The sequence below is a fragment of the Neolamprologus multifasciatus genome, chromosome 14 (genome assembly GCF_963576455.1).
Source record: "Neolamprologus multifasciatus chromosome 14, fNeoMul1.2, whole genome shotgun sequence".
Lineage (NCBI taxonomy): Eukaryota > Metazoa > Chordata > Actinopteri > Cichliformes > Cichlidae > Neolamprologus > Neolamprologus multifasciatus.
The window spans coordinates 10510049-10529833 of NC_140452.1; the positions used below are offsets into that span (position 1 = coordinate 10510049).

Here is a 19785-nt window from a genome sequence, read left to right on the forward strand (position 1 = left end):
TTAGTTACAGCGCTTTCAGAAAGACATCTACTTTGATAAAGTCCACTCTCCACTGCTGCGTAATCAATTATTGTAAATGTAAATGTTATCAAGAAATGATCAGACAGGACAGGGTTTTCAGGAAACACTGTTAAATGTTCAGTTTCTATGCCATATGTTAAAACAAGATCTAGAGTGTGATTAAAGTGGTGGGTGGGTTCTTTTACATTTTGAGAGAAACCAATTGAGTCTAACAACAGATTAAATGCCATGTTGAGGCTGTCATTTTTAGCATCTACATGGATGTTAAAATCACCCACAATAATTATTTTATCTGAGCTCAGAACTAAATTAGATATAAAGTCTGAGAAATCAGACAGAAACTCTGTGTAAGGCCCAGGTGGACGATAGATGATAACAAGTAAGACTGGTTTCTGAGTTTCACAGCTGGGGTGGACAATGCTAAGCATCAGGCTTTCAAATGAATTAAAAGTCTGTCTTGGTCTTTCATTAATTAATAGACTGGTGTGAAAAATTGCTGCCACACCACCCCCTCGACCTGTGCTTCGAGATTTCTGGTAGTTAGAATGACTCGGGGGTGTTGATTCATTTAAACTAACATAATCATCCTGCTGCAACCAGGTTTCTGTAAGGCAGAGTAAATCAATTTGTTGATCAATTATTAAGTCATGTACTAACAGAGACTTGGAGGAGAGAGACCTAATATTTAATAATCCACATTTCACTGTTTTACTCTTTGGTTCAGATGTGGATACTGTATTGTTCTTTCTTTGTGATTGTTTAAGTTGTTTGTTGCTGGTTTTTAGTTTGTTTTTTGTCTTTTTGGAAGCAGACACAGTCTCTATGGAGATGGGTTTTTGGGTGGGTAGCAGGAGGAGAGAAGCTGCAGAGAGGCGTGTAAGACTGCAACTCTGCTTCCTGGTCCCAACTCTGGATAGTCATGTTTTGAGGGGTTTAATAAATTTGTCGATATTTCTAGAAATGAGAGCTGCTCCATCCAAAGTGGGATGGATGCCATCTCTCCTAACAAGACCAGGTTTCCTCCAGAAGGTTTGCCAATTATCTATGAAGCCCACATCGTTTCTGGGACACCACTCAGACAGCCAGCAATTTAAGGAGAACATGCGGCTAAACATGTCACTCCTGGTCTGATTGGGGAGGGGACCAGAGAAAACTACAGAGTCCGACATTGTTTTGGCAAAGTTACACACCGATTCAATATTGATTTTAGTGACCTCCGATTGGCGTAACCGGGTGTCATTACTGCCGACGTGAATTATGATTTTATTGAATTTACGTTTACCCTTAGCCAGCAGTTTTAAATTTCCTTCAATGTCGCCTGCTCTGGCCCCTGGAAGACAATTGACTATGGTTGCCGGTGTCTCTAGCTTCACATGTCTGAGAACAGAATCACCAATTACCAGAGTTTGACCCCCGGCGGGTGTGTCACCGAGTGGGGAAAAACGGTTAGACACATGAACGGGTTGGTGGTGTACCTGGGGCTTCTGTTTAGGACTACGCTTCCTTCTCACCGTTACCCAGCCTTTCCCCAGCTGCTTGGGGTCTGCCGGGGAACAGCTAGCGGGGCCTACGCTATCTTCGGCTGCACCAGCTACAGGGGCCTGGCTAGCTAAGGGTGAGAGCAGGGTGCAAAGCCGAGTCTCCAATTCAGTAATCCTGGCCTCCAGAGCTGCAAATATGCTACATTTGTTACAGATATCATTACTGCTAAAGGAGGCCGAGGAGTAACTAAACATCTGACACAATGAGCAAGAAAGTGCAGAAGGGACAGGTGAAGTAGCCATGGTGCTAACGGGTCGGCTACGAGCTAAGCTAGCGAAACAGTACAGAGACAGTGAGTGAATACTATAAATTAGGTAGTGAGTACACAGAAAGTGTGCTTCGGATGAAGCACGTGAAGATTATACTGTGAAAAAAGAATGTATTTAAAAGTTGTTAATTAAACTGCTAAGCAAATAAGCTACTCAGAAACACCACTGTGTTTGAGCAGGAACAGGAAGCGATACTATACCACAGAGCGAGCGAGCGAACACCAAGTGACAGCGCCACCGACAGGAGACCACTATTTCTTTTCTAATTTTTATTTATAGTTGTAGAAGCAAATTCAACTTTAATTTTGACGAGTCACCTGTTAATGAGCCTCAAAATAACCTTTATAAAACTGTAGTTATCACACATTCTTGAGGTGAATTGAATTTGAGGTTTGAATGACAAAACAGTCCCAGATTGTTATGTTGCACTCTGTACTGTGAGTCATGTATGTTATAGGTCCACGGCGACAGCAGACACGAGTGTATTTACTGTAATGCTGAGCATAATTAAAATGACAAGTTGATGTGGAGGTGACGCTACAACGCCGTTTGCATGCTGTGCACTTTTCACACTGTGAAAAGTGTGACTTTTAAAATGTATAGTATCACTTACATTGATAAGCCACAACTTTTTCTGTAAAAGCAAAGGTTCTCTGTTTCTGGTTTAGGTAGCATTTTTCAGTTTCACTACCACTAGCTGAGAGGTTTGCAGGCATTTACAAACAAGTATGTGAGCGCTTGCTAGGCACCAAAGCAATCACAAGGTCTTCAGTGCAGCACCCACTTTTATTACCAATTTCACCTAATGATTGCCAGCAACCACTTGTCAACCGGGGACTAGATATCATCCTCTATCAACCACTGACTGGTCTTTAAGTTTGTGTGACTGGGGACTAATATGTGCAGATTAGCCACTTAGCTGTATCTTAGCAATGTATGAATAATGTGTTAAGGGTTATTTGGTAGTTAGCTGTTAGCTGATCTAAATAAAAGCAAGCAATTTAACAGCCAGATCAGCCCAGAAGTTTGGATGAATAAACCAATGTTATCCAAGACAGGAGATATTTGGCTAACAGCTTATGTCATTGTAATGTTGTTGGTAGTAACTACAAAATATAGATTAGTGCTTTGTGGGGGCTGTTTTGTGGACTACTGCCACTGAAAAATGCATGCTAAGTTAATGTTGCCTGTCTGGCCTAGTACAAAAGAGATCCCTCCCTTCTTATTCTCAAGAGTTTGACTTCCTGGTTAATTAAAAGTTGAGCATTGCTCACTGCCACCCTGCAGAGGAGAGAAAAGACTGAAGGCACAAATGGCTGTCTACATTTCATAAAGTCTTTTGCCTTCTGCATGCTTTTATTATGTCATTTAGATTGTTTGTTTTTTTTTTTTTGTTGTTGTTTTTAAAATATCTGTTTCTGATGTGTCTGCTTATTAGAACAGGTTCTACTCAGCACTGCTTTATTACAATCAGCTCTCCAGGTGCCAAATACTTGGTGCCAAATTATACCTTACAGTGTTTGTGGGTCTGTCTGGTGTCTGAGCCAGTGAGTCAGTATGTATGTGGGCTCAGGGGATTCCCCTCGGTGTAGAGAAGTAGAAGAAAATCCCCTCCTTTACGGTGCAGCCTCAAGGGGATGTACAGTTCCACTGACAGCAGGGCAGTGGGGTCAGTTGTGGTGAATAACAGGCAGAGAGGGTGACGTGAAGCTGCCTGGGTCTGAAGGGGTGAAACATAGCATGGCGATAGGAATAGGAGATTAACGGGGAGAGGAGGCTGAAATGCAGCTGGCTCTGAGTGTGGAAACTAAAGGGAGTCTGGGTGTGGAAGTAGACACTGAAGCAAAGTTTCCCCTGACCAGAAATGAAACAATGACTGTACAGTTGCAACCCAAAATACTGGCTCCATTACACTCTGAAACAGACAGAATAGAATAGAATAGAATAGAATAGAATAGAATAGAAAAGAAAAACAGATTACATACATTATTTCTCAGCAGTGGGAGCTGAGGAGGATGAGCAGTCATACAGTGAAGTTACTACTCTGTATGAAAGCAGTATTGTGCTGTTGCATGGCAACAGTTTCCACAGAAATCTTTGCTCAGAAACACTCCTCTTTGGTCTTCACATAACTGCAGCGAGCAGAAAAATGGGCTGACTGCAGGAATACAAATGAACCATTTTAGCTTGCAGCGGCTAAAGAGTTGTTTTTACAGGGAAGCTAAAGCAGAAGATGTAACCTGGAGTCAAGCCTTCTGTTTCACATCCCAACCATTTCTGTATCATGACTGCACTGTATTAGTGGATACAGTCCACATTGGACATAGGACAAAATGTGCAGTTAGGATAATAGGATAAAATGTGCAGTTTCTACAATGAAGGCAATAATTAAAGAAATGAAACGTTCTTTCTAGATTAAAGGCCCTTCGTTATAAACTCACATAACAGACAGAGAATTTGTAAAGCATTAATTTTATGCCTTGTATACTGACCTGACATTAAGATATACAGTTGTGGTCAGAAGTTTGCACACAGTCATAATGAGGATGAATGTTATGGTGATTTGGGGGTTTTAATGATGTCTTGAAACTGTTCTTTTACAGAGTGGAATGACTGTACAGCATTCATCTTTAGTGAGTTTAAAAAGCATGATTTTGGCACACAGGTTTTATTTTATATTTTCTCTTAGCCATGCTGGATCAAAGGTATATATATAGCCTCAAATATATGCATAAACTCACTGAAATCTTTCAATCAATGGAGATGAAGGTTCTACAGTGTGAAGTCAAGACCTGTTAACTTCTCATTAGTGATCCTGATTAACCGCAACTAGTAGTTTGTCATCGCCAGCAAAAAAGGATTTGTTCGACAGCACTCACTGGATTCAGAACAATGGGAAAGTCCGAGGGAGATTTAAGGAAAAGTGTTTTAGGCCTCTGAACCCTTTCCAAATAACCGAAGATTCCATCATCAGTTCAGACAACCATATAAAAGTACAAGTTATTTGGATCTGTCACCACTTTGCTAAGATCTAGAAGAAGAGCCAATCTGTCACCCTCAGGTGAGAGGAAATTGGTTAGAAACAACCCAAGAACCACCAAGACTCAAGCATGCCATGAACTGGAAACTGCTGTAGCACCACAGTGAAGCGAGTTTTACCTCTCTGTGGACTAAAAGTGTGCCAAGCAAGAAAGAGCCCCCTGCTCCAAAATCAAAACCTTGAAGCTCGAGTGGAAATTACAGCTGCCCACAGTGATGACAGTAATCCAACAATGAAAAAACAACTACAGCTGTTCTCAAGTAAGGGTAGCTAGCATTTAGGAAGACTGTTCTTGGTCTGCATTATGATTTTAGATTTAGCTATTGTTTGTTAATATATTAGGAAACCTTTGTTTCAAAGATATTTAATCATAACTGGAGATGCAATTAAATGGTTTGTTGTTCTACCATCCATACTATTAGTGTGTTTAAGATCACTGTCCCGCTGAAGAATGAAACTGTTGCCAATCAGATGGTTTTTTAGATAGTATTGCATGGTGGATCAAAATCAGATACTTTTCCGTGTTCATAATTCCATCAGTTTTGACAAGATCCACACCACTGACAGAAATGCAGCTTCAATCCATGACAGAGCCTCCACTGTGTTTTACACCTGGCTGTAAACACACACTGTTGTATTTTATCCCGATCTCCTCCGTACTGATGACAGTGTAAATCAGAAATTAAAAATTTGGGTTTTCCAAGACATCTTTTATTGCAGTTCTTGTATAATTTGATGTGCCTTCTTTCTTAAGACTGGCTTATCTCTTACGGAAATTTTCCTACTCCACTTCTATCAAGGTTTGGATATAATATTCTCAACACTAAGCATTCCTGGGAGGGGCTTAGCTTTGCTGCCAACTTGGCACTTACTGCTAACAGTGGTTTTAGAAAGATCCTGCAGTCAGTGACCACTCTCTATTGTGTGTTTAGGGAGTCACCGTCACATGAAAAAAAGTTTCCACTGGACTTTATGCAATCTTGTGTAAAACAAAGTACACCAATGATTCAGTAGGTTGTAGAACCACCTTTAGCAGTGATATCTTGAAGTAATCAGTTTCTGTATGACTTTATCAGTCTCTGTGCATTGTGCAATATGGCCAAACACTTTGGCCTTATCTGTTCAAAGGACATTGTTCCAGAAGTCTTGTGGTTTGTTCAAATGTAGCTTTGCAAATCTCAGGTATGCTTCCATGTTGTTTTCATAGAGAAGCCATACTTCCTCAGTCTGTTTTCTAATTGCAGTTTTATGAACTTTAACATTTAACTTGCTAACTGAGGCCTGTAGAGTCTAAGTTTGGACATTAATAGTTTCTCTGAGTATTGCACAGTCTGAGCTGGAATATCCACATCTTTGAAGATTGTGGGATTGTGTAACACACCCGAATGCTCCAAACCAGCAAACTGACAACATTTCTGCTTTTTTAGAGGTGCTCACTTGCTGAAGACTAATTAATCGAGTGGATTTGGTTTTTAGCACCTGGTTGCTACTTACCCTCCTAATTCCTCTCGTAGCTGTAAGGATTTCTTTTAACACAGGGTGCTGTGCAGATTCTCACGTTTACATGGCTGTATATGTTGAGTGCTATATGGTGAGCTCATAGCTAAACTGAGAAAATACTTTTGACAGTAATGGGACCACTCTCTCTGTGCCATAATTTATGTCACTGCTTTTGCATTTTTAAAATGTAACAGATTAGTGTCAGCTAAAAATAAATAAAGACTACCATACATTTTCATGAGTAACAGGTGATAACAAGGAGTATAAATTGTCGACAAATGAGCAAAAAGATTAACATGATTAATCGGGCCAGTCTTTCTTTTGGTTACAAACTGAGATTCAGCTGTTTTTTGTTATGTAATTTTAAAACAGAGTTACTAAGATTCTGGAGCATTTAAGTATCTTTATTAATTGAAAGAAAAGGGGGTTAATTAGCTTTAGCTGTTCACGCTCTGGTGACAATTTCTCTCTATTATTCTTTAAGATGTAACTCTTATTTATAATGTTCTACTTTAAACTGTGCCACTTTTTTTTTCTGCAAGTCAGGAAATAGAATATTTAGATTAAGCATAATCCAGTTGAAATCAAGCCTATTTAATGGACAATGACAAACTCATCCTGATATTTAATGTAATTATTCCTGTTTTGAAAATGGAACTATTAATTCGATTTGACACTCATGGCATTATATCACTGTCTGATTTAACTTTTCCTTTGTCTGACTCAAAATAATCGGTGAACATGAAACACATGCAGGAACATCTTTTTTTATTTGAAAAAAAAATGAAAAGATTATCAATAGCTCTGATGTTCATCCCGTGAAACATGGGTGCTAAATCAGGTATTCTACCACAGCAGTGTAGAGGGAGAATAGAGAGATGTGAAGAGTATGTTTTTGTCTGATTAACATGGTCAGACAGATGAAGATGAGAGAGACAGATGACTTCATAATCTATTGAAAGAGCCAATGTAACATCTCATCATGTAGTTAGAAGCAAGCAACAACTCATCAAACCCGAGCTCTACACCTTTATCTGGAGCTCCTTTGACAATGTGAGCTCTGTGTTCGAGCTTCTCCACCGCAGTCACATGGTACCAGCTTATATCTCTTTTATTGGTCTTTACCTTTTCCTTTTTTTTTTTTACTCTCTACTTGTTGCCTTTGTATCTTTCCCATATTCTGCTGTTCAGACTATCAGAGATATTGTTCCACCTACTACACGCACCCCCAGAAAAACCTTCAGCCCACCTGTACTACGGTGAAGCCTGCCCCTCTAAATCCAGCTCAGTGCGATAAACTTGAAATCTGTGCTGATCAGGGCATTGTGCTGTTACTGTGAAGCTGTGATGGTGATGGGCAGTGGCACTCTTGCTCAGGGATTTTAAATTTTGCAGCATCACGCCTCGTCCTCACTACTGAAACATCTATTTTTGCTGCACAAGAAGAGAGGAGGGTTGTGATATAATACACTCCGGATAAAACATCTTAACAGTGGCAGATAAACGTGATTGATCATTCATATATATATATATACATATATATATATATACATACATATACATATACATACATATATATATATATATATATATATATATATATATATATATATATATATATATATATATATATATATATGAGAATATCCTTAAGCTGAAAATATAGAGAGAATCATTTTTTCTATATAATGGATCTCAAAGAAATGACTATATTCACGTTTATGTGTCCAAAATAAAGAGTCCAGTTTAGCGCTCATATAACCGTATAAAATTTCAGAAAGCTGTTTTTGAACTACTGTAATGGTGAGGTGGATCTGCGGCTGGTTGTTATAGCAGTGTCCATGGTGCTAAATCGTCTATAGCTTAAGGGTCCTTCAGCAGGGCAGGTTGTTGAGTTTGTATAATTGCTGCATAATGCTTCCCTCTACTGGTCAAAAGCATGAAGAGCAACCGATATACAGAATCTTTAGAAATAGTGGTAATGAAGAAGTGTGCATTCATGCGTGCACAGCTGTAGCAGCCACTGATAGTTTAATGCCGTCAACCTAGAAACATTCAAATAAAAGTCATTATGAAATAATAGGTTTTCTCAAGGCTGCCATCTAGTGTTTAATAGTCAACGCAACAAAACTAAACGTGACAGAAGAAACGTGATTCAGTCATTGTTTCAATAGTTTATATTTTGTTATCTTCAACAGCTGTAGGAAAATGTAAAAATGTCTTCATCTTCATGGAGTATATTTACTTTTTTAAGCCCGGATGGAAGATAATATCATCTTTTTCTGTATTTTCATGCACTACAAATCTTTATTTGAATATTCAGTAAATTTACAAAATGACCACAATCTTCTCCTCTAATGTCAAAAGCAACAACGAACAAAAGAATTAAGAGATAAAGACACAAATAAATGTACAAAAACATACTTTCTGTGTTTTAAATCCATGTGAGCCAGATTAATCAGCACTCTCTGTAAAAGCTTCATCTTCATACAAGTCCTCCAACTCTCCTTCTCTGCTTCCCTCTCTGCTGACTTTCCTGCGGGCAACAAACGCTCAGTCATGTCATTGAAGGTGCAGCACTATGTGAGATTGCATGCGAGGAAGAGGAGGGAGGAGGGGTCACACTAGACTAGAAATGTTATGGCATACTCGTCCTTCACAGCAAAGCTTATCACTTGCCCCCCAACATCAACCTCAATAGGACGCAAGAGGGAGGAAAAGCCAACACAAAGCAGTTGTCAACAACACCATGTGTCCTTTTATTTTTGGTACAGCTCATTGCTGAGAGATTTGTGTTGTCTTGTTCCTCCTAAATCCTCTTAAGGTTGAACAAACAACTGATGAGCTCCACTAAGTATGAAGCATCTGAGCTCAGCCTAAATGCTTAAAAATTTACCTCAAGGAAGGATGAAGGTGAGACGAAGACCCCAGTAAGCCCCAAGAACCACTGTAAGAAGGAGATGTGACGTAAGAGGCCAGGATTTAAAGTTTGTAATGCAGTTTATGACAAACACAAATTTTACTTTAGAAACGCAGCAGTTGGTTGTGGACAGAAATTTTGGGGAAAATTGCTTTTTTGCTTGAGAGTTAGATTCAAAATTTGATGACAGCTATATGTCTATTTATATTCATGAATGTGAAGCTACAGCCTGATACTGGCTTAGCATAAATACAAGAGAAGTGCGGGAACTGCTGATCTTAATTGTAGCCTTAATCTTTAAGCGACAACTCTTTCAATCTGTACAAAACAGCGTGTTGTGGTTTTTGGGTGTGTTATGTGTAGAATGAAAGTCATTCATTTGCAAAGTTTTCTTTTTACATTTCAGTTTTTACATGTATTGTGTTACTGTGTATGATTTTGAGGTGCTGTTATCCAGATTTTGAGTAATGGTAGCTGTTTTTGCTGCTGGCTAGTGCTTCATATTTTACTGATAGACATGTTCTCTGATCAGTGAGTTCAATTAATTCATTTTGTGGTTATATGTAAATAAGATGAATAAGATCATTTTTTTAGCTATTTTTTCCCACCAGTTTTTTTTTTCAGTGACTGAAAAGCTCTTGAGCGTACAAGCAGTCAAAATAAAATCAAGCAATAGACTAAGAAACAGTATAAATCTACTTCTGTGATTGTCCATTAATAATATATTGTAATTTGTGCTGGAATTTTTTTTAAAATGTCAAAAAAAATCCCATTTGTTAGTATTATACTATGATAATGAGTTGGAAGATGAACCTGGCTCAGGCTAAACATGAAGTTAATTCTGACCTGGATCAAAGTGCCGCACTACGTCATCCCTCCAAGAAGATCAATCTAAAAAGTTTTGATCTTCTTTAAGCTGCTCGAGCACCAATCAATACCTTTCAGAGTGTGGAATATTTCTGCCTTTAATTTGATTTAAAAAGCGTTGCCATTATTAGCTCAAATTATCAGAAGATTTCAGCATTTACTCATCACATGTGTCAGATGGGCTTCACATATTTTGCTGAGTGGGAGACTGCAGCTCTGTGCTGTAGTACTGCTGGTGGCTGGGTAAGTGTGGAGGAGGATGTAGCTTCTCATCTCTTCTCATAGAGCTGTAATTAGCTGTGCCCCCCACAGACCATTAATGGAAAACAAAAGCAGCGCAGCCACTATTGCTGCCACCGGGGGCTCCCACTTAGCTTATCAGGAGAGGACAAATGCTTTTATCTGCCTGCTGCTCGTTTAAGGACACAACAAATACAGTGTAAGAGCTACTCGGTATTTGAAGATTAATGCTCTTGATATGCTGGAACTGTAGATCTCCTATGTGTAATATGTGAAAGAGACTCTACATATGAACTGATCTATTTTTATCCAAGCATCTGCTCGCTGCTTTGTTTTGTTAGAGGCCTAATCGCAGAGCTGGCAGTCTGGCAGAGCAGCGCAGGCAGGATTTGCAGAGTAGGCTACTTACGTAAGAAGACCTCCAGGGGCAGACATGGACCTCTCCGCCCGTCTGCCCTGACACTCAAAGGGATTACTGAAAGACCGCTTCCTCAGCATGGACTTCACAAGAATCTGAGGGACATCAGAGAGAGTATCAGTGAATTTGTGTGGTTTTGAAGCATAAAGGACTGAAGTAATTAACTTGTATTACCAGATGAACATTTAAAACATGCACATGAGATGTTTTTGTTTCTTTTCATTGTTGTTGTTGTGTTATTTTAACATGTTCAAATGAAAGCCACGCAATACAGTATTTTTTTTGTTTGTTTTTAAATCAGCAGCCAGCTGCAGGTACTGTGGTCTTTGCATGATCAATCAGATGTGTGCCACTCACCACAGTGGAGAGGCTGGGGATGAGTTTAATGCTGTTCTGCACCTCCTCCTCAGTGACCTCAACAACCGTGCAGTGCTCCTCCTCCAGAGGGAGAGGATTTGCACCGTTCTCCGTCACCCATGGATGGAGCTGCATCCGGACCACATATGTTCATTATAATTGATGTTGTTTCTGTGATTCTAGGACGTAGATGTGATAGATTTTCCTTCTCACCTTAATTTCTGGGATGGTGATTCTTGTTTCAGGGTTTTTTTCCAGCATCCTTTCAATAAGCTCCTTCAGTTCATTACTTATTAATGGCCTGTCAAAATAAAAGAGTCAGAAAAATAAGTGGTTAGGAATTAAACACATTTAGGTATGTTAACATGTGACATAAAGCTACTGATGAATAATATTATATTATACAATAATATTAAATATCAAATCATTATAGACTGAATGTCACTAAGTTACTTACTCTTATGTATCTACATAGAACATTTACACAAACCCTGAAAGTCAAAATCTGAGATTGTCTACTGAATAATCCTACAGTTTGCTTACGTCTCTGGAAACTCCACAGGTTTGTTCTTTATCTTGTTGTGTAGATAAACTATATATTCATCATAAAAAGGACACTAAAGCAGGAAAAATAGAAGAAAAGGGATTCAAATGTTAAAAGACTGACGTAAAAGTATATTAATCTACAAGCATCATGCTGCAAACATGCTTACCATCCCAAAGACGAAGCAGTACAGTGTGACTCCCATCGCCCACACGTCTAATGCCTGGCAAATAAACACAAATGATCGCAGTGACACCACTGAAAGGCTCTCAGCAGGTTTGCTAAGCATCACTTCTTGATACTTTCAACTAACAGAGACTGATATGTAAAATCAAAGCATAGTTAAATCACTGATGACCAATAGGGAAAAAGATCGTCTCACTTTTCCACTGAAGCTCTGCTCATGTTCGGTCATCGTCTCCGGAGCCATGAAGGCCGGTGTCCCCGCTGTGCTTGACAGGAGGGCGTCTGTCCCCTCAAACTCTTTGCTCACACCAAAGTCTGCTATTTTGATGTGGCCATCATCTCCCAACAGCAGATTAGATGGTTTAATGTCCCTGTGAATAATCCTTTGGTAGTGTACTGCACAAAAAATATATAAATTTAATATTAATTGGCCAAAAAGCATCAGCTCTGGTATATTTTATAATGGAAAAAAAAATTATTATGATGAAATGTTGCATTTACATTTTTCCTGTTAAGTTTATATTTTATGTACAGTTTTATATTCTAAAGTTTTTTTTAAAAAAAACAGCTTAATATTAACCTTTGAACTCTCTGATTATAGAAACCTTAAACCATTTAACACCTCTTCTGTCAATATCACAGAATCACAACTGATGGCTAAAGGTTAACGTAGGGAAGACATCGGCTCTATAAAGACATTGGTCACTGAAGGGTGGATTTTCTTTGAATAGAGACATTTTCTCAAATATTTTTCTTTTAAAGTAAACCTATTCAAATATTATCCAACAGCTTATCTGACCCAGATCACAGGGGCAGCTGTCAAAGCAGAAACACCAGACCTCACTGCCCCAAAGACATCCTCCAGCTTTTCCAGGAGGATACTGAATCATTCCCAAGCTACTGAAGAGACATAATTGAGGACCTCCTCCTCTCCAGGGTGTCTTCCTGGATCTGAGACAGATCCTGACTGCTTATGGTCTCCACACACACCTCAGCTTGATATTGTAAAAGCTCATGATGAACATATTTGCAGTTAGTAAAGTCAACTAAGTTGCTAATCGTTTTGAAATGTGTAGCTGTGACAGGAAAGATCATTTGGGCTTAATTTCATATGTAAACAAATTGTAGACACAGATGTTCACCCATTCCTGCCTTGAGGCTTATGAGTGAAGTGAATGCAACTGAACAGATATGTAAAATCAGATAACAAAAATGTGTCATAAAGTCTGTGTACTTACAGTACTCTATTCCAAGGACGACGTCTCTGAAGTAAAAGCGAGCCTGCTCCTCCGTTAGAGGGTTGTCAGTAGGCACCTCCATCACCGGTCTGACCAACATGAGAGGTGTACAAAAGCAGAAACATGCATCAAATAGTCATGCTGTATCTAATCATCATGGTGGCATCCCCAACTCAATAAAATCCCAATTCAGAGCTCAATAGAATACATGAAAGCACAACAACATACCCTTTTGTCACCAATTCGAAGGCTTGAAGACAGATTAAAATCAGATTTTAATGACTTCTTGCCTTCTTATTGAAAACAGTATTGAGGCAAAATAGATTAATAAATTATAATAAATAATAAATAAATTATTGCCTACCCATGTGAAGTCCATCTTCATCAGGATCATCCAGCACCTGGAAGACACAGTAACTGATGTTTATAATAATAATAATAATAATAATAATAATAATAATAATAATAATAATAATAATAATAATAATAATAATAATAATTACTCCTTTCCCATTGCTAGTGGAGAAAGATTAGTCTTTTTCTAGTCTATCATTCTGTCCACCACAAGCACGTTTTAAGCACAAGGAAGCAGCACAAAGGCCAGTGACACAGTTACAGTGGTTGTTTGTTTTTAAACATCTTTTACAAAGACTGACTCAAACAGGGATAGAGGAAATAGATGCTTTTGGTTTTCTACATTAATATAACCAGGAAGTGTAAATTATGAGATTAATTATGGGATGACACAGGCACAGTTAATATGGCATGTTTTTCATTGGCAAGAGCAATCAGGGCTCAGGTACAGGGTGAACATGCAAACTCCACACAGAAGAGCGGTCAGTACTCGGGTTTGAACCCACTGCTGTGAGGCAATAGTGCTGCCCTCTTGTGGTAGCTAACCTCTGTTAAATCTATTCTGTAGGTACGTTTTAACCCCGAGACGCTCTAAAATCTTAAAATGTAACCTGACGTCCAGCGCTCTGAAAATGTACCTACACCTCTCATTGATTCAAGCTGAATTAGCCTATTTTCTACTCCTCCTGTGCATTTCCAGCCTCAGTTTTTGAGTGTATCAGTAAGAATATAAAAACATTACCTCAGCATAATATGTCCACAATTCTTGAAGGGAGATTTTGAAAAACGATTGAAGTGAATATGAGGGAATGTTCAAAGATGTGGAAAAACCTGAGCAATAGATATGTTTTCCTCCAGAGAAAAAAAAAAACACAAAAAAACAGCAAAGAGTAAGGACCCACCAGGGAAATACATCAGAGGTTTTTCTTTTTGTTTCTATTGTGGCTGGCACCACATAAAATACTGGTCCATGACCACAATGTAATCAACACTACACACAGGGATGCATGCTGGCAACCGCGTCAACCACATACATATGTTACGTCATAAGCTCTACGCTCCACTGCCGAAGTCTAAATCAGCCATGAGATGTTTCCATCACTGCAGACTGGAGTTGGCCCTTACACCAGTCACTAATGCAGAATCATTTCACCCAGCAATTAATGTTTATGGTACCCAACTGAAGACAAAAACCAGATGTGAGCATATTCTTTTAGTCCATTGCTGGAGGTTTGAAGCGGCCAACAGCAGGGACAACTTTAGAAGTTGCTCGTCATGTTTTCTAGAAAGAATAAATATCAGTGATTACTACAGAGTGAATCCACTGGGAGAATTCAAGACAAAAGCCTGATATTAACATACATTAGTGTGTACGTTTTCCATTGCGAAGGGGCTTAAACCACCCACCAACACTATCTAATATCTGCCCTTTTCCTGGATCAAATAACAGCTCATGATACGAAGCATGCTGAAGACGTCACTTCTGTGACTCTGTGTAAGCCACCATTTCCCTGCATCTCTGCTTGAACCTTAATCCAACATATTATCCAATCACCATGATATTGTCCCTGCCTCCAAGTTGCATTCCACTCTGTATTAAAAGCAGAAAAAGACTTTTCTATTATAAAGTGTTTATTGCATTCAATATCGTGCATACTTCAGCACAACTTTCATTCAAAGCTGAAATGTTTGTTATGTTTATTTGTGTTGTTCTAAGCTTCCAATGAGATTGTAAGACTGAGTCCTCGTACCAACCTCGATCAGTTTGACAACATTATGATGGTCCAGTTTCTTCAGGATGGCGATCTCCTTGTACACGCTCTCCAGAGGCAAGGCGGCTTTAGGGAACAGATCCTGCTGTGACTTTGACCCTGAGGTCGGCAGGCGGCCTGGAATGTATACACATACATACACACACATAACCACTAAAACCATAGCAAAAGAGCCAAAAGGGAATTAATACTTATGACTAAGAATACTTTTACACTCACGCAAAAATCCACACTGCCTCATCAGCTTCTTCTTTGAAACTACTTTCATTGCCTAAATGAATTAAATAAAGCAAATTGTGGTAATAAAGGCAAACTGACATGTAAATACTTCAGTATAGTTTAATCTTTTGACTTACATAGTGCTCTTCTGAATCTTCATTATAAGCCAATTTCACTACTCCATACGAACCCTGGAGTAAAGCACCAAAGGTAAAAAGGTTCATAAATCGCATTCCCTCACTTCTGTATTACCAGAGTATATGCTGTATCATGATTTTAATTTACCTTTCCAATCTCTTCCTTTAGTTTGTACTGGTTGAGCTGGATACAGTCCTACATAAATGAAGGATAGAATTCCATTATCTGATCAGTAAAATATCAAATTATTTAAAAATTATGTGAAAATTATGAAAAAATTCCTCACATCAACGCCAGTGATTGACACACGTTTGGTCTCAATGGTTGGCTGTCGGGCCATGCGACTCCCTCTCTCCTGCAGAGACATTTTCCTGTCTGAGAGGCAAATTCGGTTGGTGTTGGTGGTCCTTGGACCACCCGACCTGTAGCCATTAGGAGGGGTTAAACGGTTGGCGGCCACGTTCATGGCTGCCACCAAGTCAGCAAGCTCGCCGTTGTTCTCCAATTCCAGCTCTGGCCTGCTGACGGTGTCAGCGCTCATGGTGGTTAACTCTGACTCACTCACAGCTCAGCGTCCCAGAGATGTTTTGGTGAAGAGCTAGAGGACGCATCATGGTGCTGACAGGTTGAAGCAGAAACAGACGAGATTTTGATACTGAGATCTTTGACTGGAAGAAAGTACTACTGCATAGCCTCTGTCAAATATGTTGCTTCGATTTTTTGAATAGTACTTCTGTGTTGACATTTGCATCATCTCTGATTCATACAAAAATGTTCTGCTGCATTTTAATACAATATTAACATCTTAATGCACAATATTGCTGGCTGTGACCATACCAAGAGTCAGTGCATCTACAGCTGTGGCGATGAGGTACAATGTTGCCTCTTATTAAGACACACATTAAAGGAGCAGGTTTTTCAGCCTTGTCTGTACAGACATATTGTGGGATGTTGACTGACGCCTCAGGGTGACAGTGTAAATGTAGATGTAACTCTGACCTTCTGACTGTCTTTGTATTTGTTTTTGATAAGACTACAATGCTATGGCATTTCCGAGCATCTGGTTACATTTTTGCCTTAAATCCAATAGAGACAGAAGATTAACTAAAATAATGACTGATTTTTAACATTCATAGTAAATCTAAAAGGAGGCACACAGGTAGGATTAAAACTGTTATCTCTTTATTTGTATGCAAACATTTAATCATATAGTACACCATAATGCAGCCAGGTCACCACAAGATTTATCACCTTTATCACCTTTTTTGAAAAAGTTAAAGCTGAACTATTGAAATGTTGGGTTTAATTATGTTGCACAACTGTTCTTAAGTGTTCTGTTATTGAAATATACAAACATGCAATAATATCCAAAAATCTCCTTATATGATTTTTGTGACTTTAAAACAGCAGGATGCCTTGATATTTTTAGATTTATTTCTGCACTAAAGCCGCAGCAAGAGTTGCATTGTGGGTAATGTAGGCACCAGAATTTGTGGAATTGCAACACGTTCTAACTCCCAAAGCGTCACATTTTAGGCTAGGTGACAAATCGTCAACATATTACGTTTTCGCCTACCCACCACGTTCCTAAATGACGACCTCGGAAAAATGAGGAAATATGAGAACCTTATGGACTCAATCTACACATGTTCGCTCTTTTTCTTCAAATCGCTTAGAAACACGCTATTTAACATAATTAAAGTCATGGTTAAGGTCAGGAAAAAGGTTATGGTTAGGGCTAGGGATACGGTTAGGTTTAGGGCTGGAATACAGGGCTGGAACGTCTATTACCGCGGGAGCGTCATTGCACTGGATTTCGGCCATAACCCGTCACGTACTATAAGAACGCCGAAGGTCTCCTTTCCCGTTCCTCAGGAACGCCGCGGGACGTGACAAAACGTCGGCATGTTACGCCTCGGGAGTGAGAACGGGCTGGGAATAAAGAAGAAGCCCGGCAATGTTGTTGTTATTTGACTGCATAAGAGTTGAGGGTAAAATATAAACAATCTGATGTTAAAGTGTCACGTGAAGATGTGTTAAATTTGTTCTTTAGTAGTAAAAGGAGAAAAATGCAGTTTCAAAAGTCCAAAGGTGTAAAACAAAATTGGGCTCTTAATGATCTGGATGAGGTTTTCAGATCAAAAGAGTTAGCAGGAGCCAAAACAGACTTGTTGACAAAGGACAAAAGGAAAGACGTGACTAATTATATACAGAGGGCTGATTACACAACAAGACAAGACAGGGCAGACAATCGCAAGCATGGACACTCAGACAGGAGAAGACAAGTCACACATGGAAAAGGAGTGAGTGAAGACGATGAGATAAAGTACAGATGAGTGAGATGACACACAGGGAGGAGAAACTACCAATGTAAGGCAAGACAGAGAGGAAAAGACAGAAACACTGGGACACTACAAACACAAGAAATGAATAAGAATAAAATCCAACCAGGAACCAGAACCCAGAAACAGAAAGTAATGTTTGTCCTGCACCCTGTAACACTAAAAAGACATGAACATTAACTGTCTCAGGAGTCTTAGCAAAAAACTGCCTGTAACCAAAACAAGTGACTGTTCACTTCAGTTCGGTGCAGTGATAACTAATGAGACAGTGAATAATCACAATACTTCAAACTACAGCTCCTGTACTGAGAAAGAAAAATCACAATTTCATGGAGGGACAGAAAAAATGAAAAGAGATGTGCTGAAAAGTGAAATGACAGCATTTAGCACATCGTGTCAAAATAAGAGTTTCACATCAGTGATTTTGTTTTAATAACTAGCAAAATTAAAATTCAAGTTCAAGATTGCTCTGAAGCCATACTTCAGAGGACTAACTTCTAAACTTACGTACGAAGTAACTTGAAATATCAACCTAACCTTGTTTGTTAGTTGTTGTTCATCCCCTCCATGCCCTAATTATTTCTTATTTACTCACAACATGCAGCAATCACAGACTCACAGGACTCTTTACATACTTTTTCTGCAAACTTTTGCAAACAATAAAATGTGTTGTGCTTTTTGTGCAAATAGAAAATCTGGTTAAGAGAAAGGTCCGTTTGTGGTTTGTGAGTTGAAATAATCCTTTAAGGAGTTTGGAGTTATATAAATAATGACTTCTGCAAACTCCAGCACAAGCATAGATAAGATAAGAAGTGATGTGAACAGAAACAAAGGCAAAGACACAGAAAAGGAGAAATCCTAACAATCAGAAGGTGCAGATAACCATGAACTCTTTATGTACAAGACTTCTGTTGCCCATAATGCAGCACTGAGAACTGCAAAGCTTTTTGTGAAGATCTGTAATATTTCAAGATGATGCAATTTGCACATTTAAAAAGTAATGTTGTTATAAATTTTTAAAAAGGAGAAAAATACCTACGAAATGCAAAATAAAACTAAAATAAAACCCTATAACCTCATTAGAACCGTCTTCAGAATACCACACACACAGTAAAACACATCACTATGCAAAATTTTAAAAGATTAAGTACAAGCAGAATTGCTTCCTCACCCAGTGGACATGTCCTGTGTTCAGGGCTGTGGTGGTAAATCTGAATGTTGTCTGGACATGAAGTTCCTCTCAGTCTCAGTGCAGGACTTTCACTGACAGACAGCAGCGCTGGACTTAAGGATTAACTGAGGCTACATATAGCCTCAGTTATTCTGAGGGCAGCAGTGGTCATGTTGACAGGGTGATCAAGACAGGACAAGGCTAGACAACAGAGACACACAAAACCAAGAATAATCCCACAGTGATAGTGACGATATGTCAACAACACACACTCTCACAATGTGTTGTGCACTGCCGTTTTCTTTTCATCCTTTACTGTGATAAATACAGCAGATTTATATAAAAAGTATGCAGTATATAAATACTAAAGTCTTTAATCATTACAAAAATAAAACAAATTATTTTAAATTATTTTGAAATTCTCTAGAACTCATCTTGAACAAATATTAAACATGGCAAGGAAACTATTTATGTAATTTATTGACAAAAATAAATAACTACCAGCATTATCTTCAAAGGCTTTTCCCCAAGTCTTTGATTCATCAATAGATGATGTGTTTCAGGTATTTTTACACATTCAAACTCAGTTTTAAGACACTCCTAAAGAAAACCACACAGACCTTTTTGTGTGAAAGGTTCACAGAAGA

The 19785-nt window shown here is 38.8% G+C and overlaps 1 protein-coding gene across 5 annotated transcripts; it reads right to left on the minus strand.

Moving 5' to 3' along the window:
• Nucleotides 1-2805: 2805 nt before the first annotated feature.
• Nucleotides 2806-19262, minus strand: camkk1b (calcium/calmodulin-dependent protein kinase kinase 1, alpha b). 5 transcript variants are annotated; one of them, XM_085184461.1, is made up of 18 exons: nucleotides 19139-19256; nucleotides 15912-16243; nucleotides 15773-15820; nucleotides 15625-15678; nucleotides 15488-15539; nucleotides 15252-15385; nucleotides 13507-13543; nucleotides 13371-13392; nucleotides 13143-13231; nucleotides 12101-12300; nucleotides 11888-11941; nucleotides 11718-11791; nucleotides 11388-11475; nucleotides 11175-11303; nucleotides 10809-10912; nucleotides 9269-9319; nucleotides 8797-8908; nucleotides 2806-7806 (listed from the first exon to the last, which is right to left on the minus strand). In XM_085184461.1, exons 2-17 carry the CDS (start codon nucleotides 16164-16166, stop codon nucleotides 8827-8829), a joined length of 1473 nt encoding a protein of 490 aa, XP_085040587.1. In that variant the 5' UTR covers nucleotides 16167-16243; nucleotides 19139-19256; the 3' UTR covers nucleotides 2806-7806; nucleotides 8797-8826. The 5 variants fall into 5 exon arrangements, with proteins under 5 accessions (XP_085040587.1, XP_085040588.1, XP_085040585.1 ...); XM_085184462.1 differs by lacking the exon at nucleotides 2806-7806 and adding an exon at nucleotides 7987-8417; XM_085184459.1 differs by lacking the exon at nucleotides 2806-7806 and having other exon boundaries at nucleotides 8535-8908; nucleotides 19139-19255.
• Nucleotides 19263-19785: the final 523 nt, after the last annotated feature.

Excerpts from the sequence above, each read along its gene's own strand:
- camkk1b (XM_085184461.1), bottom strand. The coding sequence starts at position 16,166 with ATGAGCGCTGACACCGTCAGCAGGCCAGAGCTGGAATTGGAGAACAAC. Across the intron at positions 15,540-15,624 it reads AAGATTCAGAAGAGCACTAT|GCAATGAAAGTAGTTTCAAA; the intron begins GTAAGTCAAAAG and ends TAATTCATTTAG. Across the intron at positions 13,393-13,506 it reads TGAAGATGGACTTCACATGG|CCTTCGAATTGGTGACAAAA; the intron begins GTAGGCAATAAT and ends TCTGTCTTCAAG.